Source organism: Bubalus bubalis, chromosome 14 (assembly GCF_019923935.1).
Source record: "Bubalus bubalis isolate 160015118507 breed Murrah chromosome 14, NDDB_SH_1, whole genome shotgun sequence".
Classification (NCBI taxonomy): Eukaryota; Metazoa; Chordata; class Mammalia; order Artiodactyla; family Bovidae; genus Bubalus; species Bubalus bubalis.
Window position 1 is genome coordinate 40790629 of NC_059170.1, and position 13625 is coordinate 40804253.

The following is a 13625-nucleotide window of genomic DNA, read 5'->3' on the forward strand; positions in this document are numbered from 1 at the left end:
TCCCCCCAGCTCCTCTGTGGGCACACGCACACCCAGGGAGCTGCTTCAGAGCCCCAACCCCAAAGGGGCCCCAAAGGGCTGGAGCCGAAGGGTTTAGGGGCACCTTCCTCCATGAGCCTGAGCTAGGATCTGATGGGAAACACCCCCCACCCCTCAAGTGTGATCCCCTCCCATTACCTCATCACAGCATCTCTGGTCCTTCCCACTTCTTGACCATCCCGCCCTCCTTCAGGTAAGGCAGGGCTGGTCCTCCAGGGCTCCCTACTTGGCTCTATTAGTCTCCATATCTCAAATGCAGGACATACACACACACACAGAGTTTTCTTTCAGATGGCTACATGCAAAGGGCAATAAATATCACCAGAGGGGCAGGCGTGTCCCACCCCTGGTCCAGACTCTGGCCCCAGGTTCTGACTGGAGCTCAGGCAGACACTCGAGTCCCGTCTGCGCCATCCCACTCATAGCGCTCCCCCCAACCTCCTCAACCACGGGCATCAGAGGGGGGCCTCCTGGAGTCCTGCTGCTGCTGCTGCTAAGTCGCTTCAGTCATCTCCGACTCTGTGTGACCCCATAAACGGCAGCCCACCAGTCTCCCCCATCCCTGGGATTCTCCAGGCAAGAACAGTGGAGTGGGTTGCCATTTCCTTCTCCAATGCATGAAAGTGAAAAGTGAAAGTGAAGTCGCTCAGTCGTGTCCGACTCTTCTCGACCCCATGGACTGCAGCCCACCAGGCTCCTCCGTCCATGGGATTTTCCAGGCAAGAGTACTGGAGTGGGGTGCCATTGCCTTCTCCCCCTGGAGTCCTAGGGTCCCCCATTAGGGCTGAGTGGAACGGGGAGAGGCTCAAGGGAACCCCACATGCCCCTGCTGGGGCTCTTCAACGACCCCACCCAAACCCCACCCTCCCCAGCCCCCCTCTACCCCCATTCAAGCACAATCATACACCTTGGAGCTCACATTCCTTTATTCCAACCAGCGCATCGCTTTGGGTCTCCTCACAACAGTTCTGCAAGGTAACGAGCACCCCCGTCTCTCAAGCACTCTCCGTCTGGCCGGGCAGATCAGACCCCAGGCCACGAGGAAGCCCCTCCTGCCCACCACCGACTGTCCCCACATGGAAGCAGGGCCTGACCGGGCAGTGGGACCAGAGTCGGGCGGAGGCAGGGGGCAGCAGAGCAGGCGGGGGGTGGGGGGACCTCAGTTCTGGGTGAGGATGCGCACGAATTCCTCATAGTTCACCCGACCGTCTTGGTCCACATCCACCTCCCGGATCATGGCGTCCAGCTTGTCCTGAGACACCTTCTCCCCCAGCTGGGACGTGGCCTGTCTGAGCTCGTCCACGCTGATGTAGCCATCGTCATCCTGGTCGAAGGCACGGAAGATTTCCCTCAGGCCCTCCATGTCTGAGGTCTGAAGCCATGCGGCCATGGCCTCCAGGAACTCCTGGAAGCTGATGCTGCCATTCTCTTCCGTGTCCAGCCGGGAGATGACCACCTTCAGATCAGCCTCTGATGGCTTCAGGCCCACCTCCTGCATCACGGTGCCCAGCTCCTGCACACTGATGGTGCCATCCTTGTTCTTGTCGAACCTGTCAAAGGCCTCCTTGAACTCCGCCACCTGCTCTTCGGACAGCTTTTCTGCCATGTCGCTCGCACCTGCTACGGAGCTTGCCAGCTCACTGCCAACCCACCGGAAGGGCTCACGTCAGAGCTGGGACCAGCTTGGGACCAAGGCTGTGTGTGTCTGAGAACACAGCTCAGGCGGCAGCCTTGCCACTGCTGGGAACCCCCTCCTTTTCTGTGCATCCCAGCAAAGGGAGGAGGACACTCCCCACCCACCCCCATGTCCCGGGGCGAGATCCTCCTCCCAGGGAGGGACAGCGGACTGCAGACAGACAAGAAATACAGGAACTGGAGAGGCGGGCCCGCCCCAGGAAAGGCTGCAGAGAACCAACGTGACCGGGCCTCACCCACCCCAACAGCAGAGCACAGTGCCCATGGCACTCTCACAGTCCAGCCAAGCTCAAGATGGGGGGCTCAAGACAACTTCTCCAAATTTAGAGACCAGTGTGGAAAGGGGAGGGGAGCCTCCCACAGCCCTGAGAACCGGGAGGGCTGTGGCCAACGTTCCTGTTCTCTCTGGGGCTGTCCAGCCCCCGTCCTGCAGGATGGGCTGTGATGGTAGAGCTGAGTGGGATTCTCCCAGGATGCACTGCGGGCTTCATCACTCTCCAGACCACAGTGGCCGGCAGGTCCTCAGGTGGGGCACATCTGCCTGCCTTTGGCTTGGAGAAAGGGGGATCCAGGGGGTGGAGGTGGGCAGAGCCTGCCGCAACTACTGCTGAGGTTCATTCATGAAGTGAATATTCGAAGTGTGATTTCAGAGGCGAGAGGAAGCCTCCAGTATCCCGCAAGGTCCTCTCCTCTAGCTCCCCTCTAGTTTCTCTGATTCTGTCCCAAGTCCCGGGTTCTCTACAGAGACCCCAGGAATGCGGGGACCCTTCACTTATAACTCCAGAGGGGTCCTGCCTGAGAGCGCTGGGCTGGATCGGGCAGCCCCCAAAGATGCCAGGGGTGGGAGGATGTAGAAGTGGGTGACTGGTACTTGGTCTGCCTTATGGGTTTACTAAGTCAGCCCTAAGCAGACAAATTCCCGGGCTGCATAGTCTTACCTGTTTCACCTCTGCCCACTGCTCTGAAGCAGAGTTTAGACCAAGAGCTCAGGCCCTGGGGACCATACCCAAGTCCTTAGCCCTGAGATCTAAGGCTGTAAAGGGACATTTGCCCTGGGGCCCCCATGGTGACTTTCTCAAGCAAATTCCCTCATGATCCCTATAAATCCCCTGACTTGCCCCAGCTATGCCTCCAGGGGAGGAGCAGACTGCTTCTGTCCTCCTGAGAAATTAGTAAGTTCCACTCCTGGTTCAGCCATCTGACAGCATTCTGTCCTTCCCTAGAGGGCAGTGGGCAAATACCTCTCCACTTCTTGACCGTGCACATCCACCCCCGGCCACCCTGAGTCCAGGGGACCCAGATGCAGAGAGATGGGAAATCTTCTGTTTGCCCATCTCCTCACATGAAGGGTTTTCCTGGTGACTCAGTAGTAAGGAACCTGCCTGCCAAGGCAGGAGACACAAGAGACCAGGATTCAGTCCTTGGGTCAGGAAGATCCACTGGAGGAGAAATGGCAACCCTCTTCAATATTCTTGCCTGGAGAATCCCATAGTCAGAGGACCCTGGCGGGATTGCAAAGAGTCGAACATGACTGAGCGCACACAAACATCATGAAGACGATCACTATCTCATCTCAGAGCAGAAGAGTGCAGAGGCCAATACATAATGAGCAATCAGTTTCTCAATGAAACTGACAATTGTCTTGGGTGGAGGGTGTGGATTCTCCTGGGAGACCAGCTTCATAAGCCAAGTGGGGAGGGTGGGGCCACTGATTACTGGGACCAGCCCAGCTCCCTTGCTTATTTTTAAAGAATATTTGAAGATATAAATCTGTGCTTTAAATTTCCTTTTCTTCTCATCTCATTTACTCTCATCACTGATTCTGCACTGTAAGTGGAGAGCTTTGCAGACACTGTCAGGAGACTTTAACTCTAGGTTCTAATTCCACCTTTGATTTGGGGACTTAATTTGCGTGTCTGTATGACAGACACACAAAGCTATGAGACAGGATAATAAGTCCCCGTATCTGATCAGACCTCTTAGGATCAAAGCTCGAAGCTTCTTTGATCAACGGAAGGTGCTGTTATTCCATGACCACCTTGTGTTTGGTTGTTGCTGTTCAGTCACTCAGTCATGTCTGACTCTGCAATCACATGGACTGCAGCACGCCAGGCTTCTTTGTCCTTCACTATCTCCTGGAGTTTGCTCAAACTCATGTCCATTGAGTGGGTGATGCCATCCAACCATCTCATCCTCTGTTGTCCCCTTCTCCTCCTGCCTTCAATCTTTTCCAGCATCAGGGTCTTTTCCAATGAGTCCAGTTGGCCAAAGATTAGAACGTTAGCTTCAGCATCAGTCCTTCCAATGAATATTCAGGGTTGATTTCTTTTAGGATTGACTGGTTTGATCTCCTTGCAATCAAAGGGACTCTCAAGAGTCTTCTCCAACACCAATTGATTCAAAAATATCAATTCTTTGGTGCTTAGCCTTCTTTATGGTCCAACTCTCACAGCCATACATAACTACTGGAAAAACCATAGCTTTGACTATGCAGTCCTCATGTTTGCATTTGGTGTGAACCAACACTCCTAGAAGTATTCACTGGAAGAGGACTTTGCTCTCAAGGCCAGTGGGTAAGGGGACAAGGATGGCCACCTGGGAGGCTGGGGGCTGAGCATGAGGAGACTGGGGGCTGCCACTCCCTGGGCAGCCCTCAGGCACAGGAGGAGGGAGGAAGGGCTGCAGACCCAGCAGGGAGGCTGTGGTCCCCGCAGGGGCGCAGGATGTCTGTGCCTGCTGCCCGCTGGGGTGCTTGGTCTGCAGAGGAAGGAGAGCCTGGAGCAGAGGGAAGGGGGAGGCAGAGGAGACTCTGGCAGGTGGGCCAGCAAGCCTGCCCTGCCAGGCTTCATCTGCTCCTGACCCCACCTCTATCTCCCAGGGACACTCGACTTCTCCCAGCCCCAGTCCTACAGGAGGAAGGGTGATGGAGGAGGCTGGGACAGGAAGGTGACCTCTTCCAGGCTGGCCGGGTGAGTCCTGAGGCCCTCGGGGTAGGGAACCCGCACACTCAGTAGCCATAAGTGTGTGTGTGTGCGCGCGTGCGCACGTGCACGTGAATGTGTGTGGCTGAGTGTGCGGGGGAGGTGTGCAGAGCCAGGTCAAGGGTGGCTCCGCTTCCCAGGGACTTGACACGGCACCCCACTGCTGTCTGGGTTCTGTGGGTGAAACACCAGGAACCAGCAGGACGGGTCTTAAGGCTCCTCCGCCTCCCAGACCTGCAGGGACCTGCCTCTCCATCCATCTGAGCCAGTCTCCGCAGGAACGGCCCTGCCACGATCTTACCCAGGAGACCCACTCCAAGAAAAGGGAAAAGACACCGTGTGGGGGTCACTGCCGCCCACAAGGCAAGCCCCCCTCCCCTGCTCCAGCCTGCTGCCCCCACCAGGCCCCCAATCTGAACACAACATTCCCACTTGGGCCACATGGCAGGGTCCGGGCAGCAGGGGGTGTGGGGCTGGCCTCTCCACCAGCCTGGGGTGGGTGACTTCACCTCCCCAGCTCCAGGGGCCTCCCTTTAAAGGAGATGACACAGCGCGGGCTTTATGGGATGTCGGGGATGTCAGGGTGACATGAGCGGACAGGAGGCAGTCGCTTAGAGCCTGGCATACAGAAGGCACTCAATAATAGGGATTCCACTGTCCCTCGCTGCCCCATTGCCCAAGTGCTGCTGTCCGCCCGGCACCTCCACGCTTCCTCCCAGCATTTGCTTCCAGGCCAAAGGACAAGCATCCTTGAAGGGGACCAGGGTGGCTGTTCTAAGGTCTCAGAAAGTCTTAATCTGAACTAAACACCTGGGCTCCCAGGTGCGGGGGACAGTGTCTGTCCCACTTCACTCCTAGCGCTTCTATTGTTTCCTGTTCCTACTTGCCCTCACATGGCCGGTGCTCCTGGTAGAGGAGCAGATTCGCTGGATGAGCATGTTCTCAGGACATGATCAGAGGCTGGAGGCCACCTTTCCAGGTCTCTGTTGCAGCAGATGTGTGATTCTGGGGCTTCCAGGAGGTAAACATCACATCACGTGCATGTGTCTGATTGCTCTGCACCCACGACTCTTCGCCAGCCAGGGCTGCTGGGTTTTCAGGGCCCACAACTCACCTGCACAAGGCAGGCTGGCAGGACTGTCCTCTCCTCTCTTTAGGGGAACTTGGCAGGAGACATGTCACACTCCACTCACCATCCATGCACACGCCTGACCCGGTAACAGTGGACTTGTCTTCCAGCACTTTCTGTAAGAAGTGCTTCCATCAAGTGCTTCCAGAGGGCTGAGACTTATCCCAGAACACCAGGCACTTTCACTTTAATCATCCCAGGTGGAAATCTTCCTAAGGTCTCACATGTTTTATTTCCCATCACTATAGAACTGGCTGGAACGTCCCTCCGGTGGTCAGAGGAGATGAGCGTGGCCATCAGCTATGTCGCAATGCCCTACTGCCCACTGGAACTCCGGCAGGAGTGCTGGCTACTCGATACACAGTCCTGGCTTGCTGTTTTTCTACTTGGCCTCCCCACTTCTCGCCCAGTGTCCCACAGCGTCCTCTTCATCTCTGTTGGTGACATCACTTGAGGAAAAGCCCAGAGTTGCCTTCAGCACTGTGGGCCTGACAAAACAGAAGATGGGGGACTTCCCTGGTGGCTCAGGGATGAAGAATCTACATGCCAATGCAGGAGACATGGGTTCAATCCCTGATCCAGGAGGATCCCATGTGCTGCGGAGCAACTAAGCCCATGTCCCACTACTACTGAGTGTGTGCTCTCGAGCCCAGGAGCCTGCAACTACTGAGCCCAGGTGCCCTAGAGCCCCTGCTCCACGCTAGAGAAGACACAACTAGAGAGTAGCCTCCACGCTCAGCAACTAGAGAAAAACCCATACAGCAAGGAAGACTCGGTGCTGTAAAAAATAAATCCTTTTTTTTAAAAAAAGAAGACAGGGACCCAGTCCTGAACAGGGGGCACTCGTCTCCCTGTGCTTGTCTGGGGAACCCTGGCTGAGCCGCGCAGGGGTGCTGGTTTAGACCAGGGCAGGGCTGACACCTGGGGAGTGGGGGCAGCTCCGCTCCAGCCACACAAGCACACAGCACAACCTGGCAGGTCACCTCTTGCCCACGGCCAGGATGGCTCAGCCCGGTGCCCAGGATCTGGGTCAGCGTCCCTGCCCCCTCCTCCCTCATCATGAGATCCCGGAAGCCCTTTCTCTGCCACCAGAGCTGGGGTCTCTCTTTCCCACAATCCCGTCCAGCCAACCAAGATTCCTAGAAACAGAATCTGTCTCTCAGGCTGCTTCCTTCTTCGGGGAAATTGCTCTTTCCTGCTCTGGAGTCTCCTACAGACCCACTGTCACCGGTCAACAGTGAGGAAGCATATTTCTGCTCCCTTCTGCACCTGATTCCGTACGGCCCCAGGACTCTGGGTGCCCTCAGTGATGGTCTGATGAGAACCTTTTATATCTGTGGTCAGCAGGGGTGGTGGCCCCAGCTTTCCCCTGTCACCAGCTGTCCCTCCACACCTGCCAGCGCCTACTTGCCTGACCTGGTAAAGCCACGCCCACACCTGTGTTCCCCCATTTACCTGGGGGAGCGGGTGATAGTCTTCCTCACACCTGTGCTCCCGTGTGCCAGGTGCCTTGAGAAGGGTTCTGAGGGTGACCTCATCTCGTCCTCGCTGTTCACTCCCGCTCCCAGATGAAGCAACTGAGGCTCAAGAGAAGTCACAAACCGGGGTCATGGACAAGCCAGGGTTTTGGATCTGGGCTTGCCAGACCACGAAACCCAAACCCTTCTACCTCTCATGGCATCTGTCCAGAGAGGAGCGCAAAGCAGACAGCTAGCCCAGGTGCCAGGAGGACAGCGTCTCTCCTCCATCTGTACTTACAGTGCTGATTCTGCCGGCATCTCATTAGTGAAAACAGACATTCTGGCTCTCAGCCCCATCGCTCCCAAGAACTCAGTCCAGGCGCGAAGCCTTTGGTCTAGGCGAGGAAGTAGAGGGTGGAGGGGATGGAGGGGGTGGGATGTCAGACCCTGAGGTGCGCTCACCCCTCCTGTATCCACATCCGGGGTTGGGGGTGCACACGGAGGACTTTCTGCTGGTGCTTTTAGAGCCGGGACTGCACTGATTCTCCCTAGGGTGCTGGGAGGTTGAAGTCACAAGCCCTTCCCCCACCTCGTCCCCCCCTCCATCACTCCATCATTCGCTCCAGGAGACTTGAGTTCTATCCCAGTGGGGCCTCCATCCAGCCTCGTGACCTCAAGCATAGCCTTCTTCGTCCATTCAACAGATGCCCATTGCCAGGGCTGAGCTTGACCTTGAGAGCCTCCAGTGACCAGATGCTGTCCCCGCCTCGAGGGGCTGAGGCTGGCGAAAGGACCCCTCAGAGGCCAGAAACACCCTTGGGTCTATTCTCCAAGGACAGCCGGCCTGGGAGGCATAGAGAGCACTTGCCCCGGAGCCAGGAGACCCTCCTATGAGGCACATTTTTGTCCCTCACTCACCAGTTGCACAGTGCTGGATAACCACTTAGTTTTGATGGGTTACCAGGTCTGGAAAATGAGGGCATTGCACTAGAGGATGGCTCTCAGAATTTTATTAGCAGGGGCGCCACATTTCAAATGAAGCCTTATTGGTCTGAGAGAGAGCAGTTCATCTTCATTGAGCTCTTATGTTCCAGCTGCTCTCTGACCCTTCCAAGTGTGACTGCATGGTGCTCTGGGCCTCACTGTGATCAGCTGACCAGTGAGGCCCAGGGGTCAGGAGAGTCTGACTTGTCCAACATGAGTGAAGTGGCTAAAAGCAGGCTTTCCTGGTTGGTGGGGGGAAAGGAAGGAAGCAGAGTAGCTCCCATCTGCTTCTTCCTGCTCCCTCGGCATCTCTGGAAGGACTTCTGCAGAGTCCAGGTGTCTCCAAGAGCAAGTTCAAATCCAGGGGATGAATGATCTTAAAGGGAGTTAAACTACTTTGCTCTTCTGATGCCCTGTCCAGATACCATGCATGCCCCAAGCCTCCTGCCTCAACCACACCTCACTTGCTCACCAGCGGGCACATGTGTCCACCCATAGATGCTTGAACCTGCACACACACATGTTTTCCTGTGTTAAACGCAAAGGTTTTCATCACCCATAAACTTTGGGCTTCCCAGGTGGTTCATGGGTAAAGAATCCACCTGCCAAAGTAGGAGACACAGGAGATGTGGGTTTAATACCTGGGATCACGAAGGTCCCCTGGAGGAGGAAATGGCAACCCACTCCAGTATCCCTGCCTGGAGAATCCCATGGACAGAGGAGCCTGGGGGGTTACAGTAGGTCGAAAAGAGTCGAACGTGACTGAGTGACTGAGCACGTACCCCATAAACTTCAAAGCCTGGGAACTTGGAACCAACACCTTTCTGGCCTCTTAGTGAGTCCCAGACCCTTGGGGGAAAGCAGCTTGTTCTCTTGAACATAATTACCACATCCCGGTGGTGATGAGGGCTCAAAGGAACAGATGGGCCTCCTTAGCCACTCATCAAGTGCATCTCGGTATCAAAAGATTCGTAGCGTGGCGTTCTAGCCCCTCAGCCACATTAGTCCCTATAATACTTTGTCCATTTTTTCTCAAACCATCAAATGCAAGTTTGAAAGGCGGGACAGTCACACACATGAGCCCTGCCCACCCCCAGCCTGCTCTCCACTGGCCTCCACCCCAAGGCCAGCCCAGAACCCCTTCGCCTGCCCACAGCACAGCAGAGGCAGTAAGTGACTGCAGGGTGAGCTACTTGGGAAAAGTTACCAAGCCCACAGGAATCACAGAAACTATCATTTCCCCAGGAAAGCAGGAAGTCCAAGAAGAGATTCTGTCTTGTTTGGCTACTTTTTTTGTGAGCTGTAGCACTGATGTGTTTTGATTTGGGTGAATGTTTAATCCTGAGTTAATCAAAGTGACTCTTAGCAACTAAACACAGGCGCCTATATGTTAGGGCCTGGACAGTATATCAAAAAGCAGAGATATCACTTTGCCAACAAAGGGCCATATAGTCAAGCTATGATTTTTCCAGTAGTCATGTACAGATGTGAGAGTTGGACCATAAAGAAGGCTGACCACTGAAGAATTGAAGCTTTTGAATTGTGGTGTTGGAGAAGACTCTTGAGAGTCCCTTAGACTGCAAGGAGATCAAACCAGTTAATCCTAAAGGAAAGCAACTATGGAAAAACTGTTGCTGAAGCTGAAACTCCAATACTTTGGCCACCTGATGCGAAGAGCCAACTCATTGGAAAAGACCCTGATGCTGGGAAAGATTCAGGGCAGAAGAGGGTGACAGATGATGAGATGGTTGGATGGCATCACCAATTCAATGGACATGAGTTTGAGCAAACTCCAGAAAATAGTGAAGGACAGGGAAGCCTGGCATGCTGCAGTCCATGGGGTCGAAGAGTCGGACACAACCAAGTGACTGCACAATATGTCACCTTGGGTGGAAAGTAGGGTGAGGCTCCCAGAGACACTGTGGATGCAGATAAACTGATGAGGAGCTGGAAGGATTAGAGGCAGGGGTGGCCCAGGGGGGCACCCTGGAGGTGGACTCATAGACCAGCCACCTGAAGAAAGCAGCAGGACCTGCCTGGAGGACACAGCAGCCCAGGAAGACACAGGGAACCCTCAGAGCAACCCGAGTGCTGGGCTTCCTCCACACTCGGTGGACTTCATTCCGCAGGTGAGGCCTCAGATCATAAACATGAATCACCTGGGTGGCCTATGACCCCAAGCAGGAGGCGGGAAGCAGCGCCCATGTCCTGAAGGGTGACGCACCTGGCTACTTATCAGGTTTTAATTAAACATTGCACAGCTCTGATCTAGATCGATGGTCTCCTCCCTGAACTGAAGGCACAGCCCAGGACAGGCCTGGAGGAGTCCTGATGATTCACACAAGACCAAGACCAAGCAAACATCCTTCCCAAGCTGGTCAGGCTCTGGGCTGCAACTGTCTTCAGGGGGAGGTGAGAAAGGACATCCCAGATCCCCACAAGTTCCCACAGAAGGCCCCAACTAGCTGCAAAGACCCTCTCCTGGCAATAAGGGCGACTAAGAAAGTGTTGCTTTTCCCGCGGTCTCAGGAAGTTGAGCAAAAATGCACTTATGTCACTGGCTCCTCCCAGCCTTGGAAAGCAAGAAGCCCCAGAAAGCACTGGTCCAGACCACGTGCTTGGTAGAGGCTACTTGCTGTCCCCAGATGGGCTTGAACTCAACTCTTGGTATCCCACCACCACATCCCGTGTTTGTCTGTGTCAGTGTTGTTACTCTTAGACTGTGTGTGAACTGCAAAGATCCCACAACAATAGTGCATGCTGTGTGCTCCCTGCAAACCCAGGTGTGTCTGCTCATTTCTTGGAGACTGAGTGATGGAAAGTCACAGGTAGGAAATTGATCCGCGCAGACCAAACACCCCAGAGACAGCCCGAGACGGGGACAGCCCTGCACTGGCCCTTGGACGCATGCCCTGGAACCAAGGAGACTCTGAGGGGCTGTTGGCCCTAAAGCCACAAGGGGAGAAGGTGGATGCCCTACCCCGGGGTCCTGGGACCACACTCCCCTTCCCAGGACTCTCCCCCACCTCTGTCCTGAGCCTCCCTGCACCTCCTGCCTGGTCCTGCTGGGTTCACGTCCAGACATTTGGCCTGGAGGAGAGAAATCCACCTTCCCCAGATCTGCTGGCCCCCATCACCCCGACTGTGTTCGGGCCTCTCTATGAAGCCAAGCCAGCATTCCACAACAAAGACAGAGTTGGATCAAAGTGCCCCAGGTGATCAGACGGCTTGCAGGAAGCTGGGAGGTGAGTCTGTCCTCCTGAGGCCTGAACAGCAAGAATGCTGTGTGGGTGGGAGTGGACTTTTCTAGCATTAATGTGGGGATGTGAAGCCACGGAGAAGCCAGGGCTGGAAGGCCAGAGAGTGAAACCTCAGCAGCTGCTCCCAGGGGTCAACACAGAGGTCACCCGCCCCCACAGAGCCACATGGCAAACCTGTGAACAGTGAAAAGAGATGACAGACCACACCGTGGGTGAAGCTGGCACCTGGGAGGGAGCACCTGGGGGCACCCCATGGGGTCTGACCCAGAGGGAAGGGCTGGAAGGGATGACACAGGTCCAGGCTCCTGCAGGTGGAAGAAGTCTGCCTGAGTGACGACCCGGCCCTCCACTCATTCAGCAAATGATGTCTCCCGAGCGCAGGGCCCGTCCTGTCATGGAGGGCTTCTGTCTATGTGTGTGTCAGCCGCTTCTGTCGTGTCTGACTCTTTGTGACTCCATGGACTGTAGCCCACCAGGCTCCTCTGTCCCTGGGCTTCTCCAGGCAAGAATACTGGAGTGGGCTGCCATTCCCTTCCCCAGGGGATCTTCCCAACAGGGCTCTCCTGCGTTGTAGGCAGATTCTTTACTGTCTGAGTCACCAGTGCTGGTCGGTGGGGGGAAATCAGAAAACAGCCCTGAGACTTCCCAATACTTAGATCCCAATACTTAGATCCTCTTCTAACAGAATTGGTGATGATATTGATGAACGTGGGGGCTTCCCCGGCGGCACTAGTGGTAAAGAATCTGCCTGCCAATGCCGGAGACACAAGAGGCCTTTATAATTTTTTTAAACTATGAATAAAGTGATTCAGCATTCAGAAGATCTGCGGAACTCAGTAAACTAGTGGTTTCCAATTGGCTGATACATGGCATCACCGAATCACGAGCGGGTGAAAGGTCACTCGGCGCACAGGAGCAACCAGCGGATTTCAACGGAACAGGATGAAAGTTCGTTGACATGGTTTCCGAGTCCATACCACAGTGAACTTTTAAGAAGCTGCCACCTGTCAATTTTTGATATGGTATCCAACAAGAAGAACCACAGTTCTCTGGAAGGGTCATTGAACATTCTCTCCTTTGCCAGGTGTGCCTATCATGTGATGCTGAATTATCATATACTTCAAATCAAAGCCCCTGCCCACAGACTGAGTGCAGAAGCAGACAAGCTTTTATAAAGCCAGGCATTAAGGAGATTTGAAAAATTATTTTTTTTAGGTACTGTGATTCTTATTTTTTGTTTTGGAAATGTAATTATTTTTTTATGTTGTCGTTTACTTGCTAAGTTATGTCTGACTGTTTTCGACCCCATGGACTGTAGCCCACCAGGCTCCTCTGTCCATGGGATTTCCCAGGCAAGGATACTGGAGTGGGTTGCCATATCCTTCTCCAGGGGATCTTTCTGACTCAGGGATCAAGCCCGCATCTCCTGCATTGGCAAGTAGATTCTTTACTGCTGAGCCACCAGGGAAGTCCCTAATTATTTTTTATAAAACTACGCTATTTTTGTGTTTTCATTTCTTCTTTGCTTGTTTGCAGGGCAGGAATAGAGAGGCACACATGAAGAAGGGACTTGTGGACACAGGGTGGGAAGGGGAGAGTGCGATGAATTGGGAGAGTAGGCTGGACATACGCACACTGCCGTGCATAAAACAGATAGCTAGTAGGAAGCTTCTGTAAGACAGGGAGCTCAGCTCAGTGCTCCATGGTAACCTAGAGGGGTACAATGAGGAGTGCTGGGGTGGGAGGGAGGCTCAGGGGGAGGGGATATATGTATACTTATAGCTGATTCACAGGGTTGTATAGAAGAAACTAAAGCAACCTTGTAAAACAATTACACTCCAGTAAAAAAAAAAATTTTAATAAAATTCTACATTCCTTACAAAAAGTTATGAATACATAAAATACATTTACATATATTAAAATTTTATTAGTTCTCATGTCAAACACAGAAAATATTGATAGACATTTTTAAAGGCTCTTTACAGTCTCCAGTAATCTTTAAATGTATAAATGGGACTGAAGACCACAAATAGATCCTGCAGGGAAGGGAATCACCGCCCTAAGAGGCCACAGGGGG

At 54.1% G+C, this 13625-nt stretch overlaps 1 protein-coding gene across 1 annotated transcript; it reads right to left on the minus strand.

Annotated features, from left to right (window-relative positions):
- Positions 1 to 947: 947 nt before the first annotated feature.
- LOC102405655 (calmodulin) lies at positions 948 to 1863 on the minus strand. The gene has a single exon (XM_006042885.4). The coding sequence runs from the start codon at positions 1643 to 1645 to the stop codon at positions 1199 to 1201; it is 447 nt and encodes a 148-aa protein (XP_006042947.3). The 5' UTR covers positions 1646 to 1863; the 3' UTR covers positions 948 to 1198.
- Positions 1864 to 13625: the final 11762 nt, after the last annotated feature.

Excerpts from the sequence above, each read along its gene's own strand:
- LOC102405655 (XM_006042885.4), bottom strand. The coding sequence starts at position 1,645 with ATGGCAGAAAAGCTGTCCGAAGAGCAGGTGGCGGAGTTCAAGGAGGCC.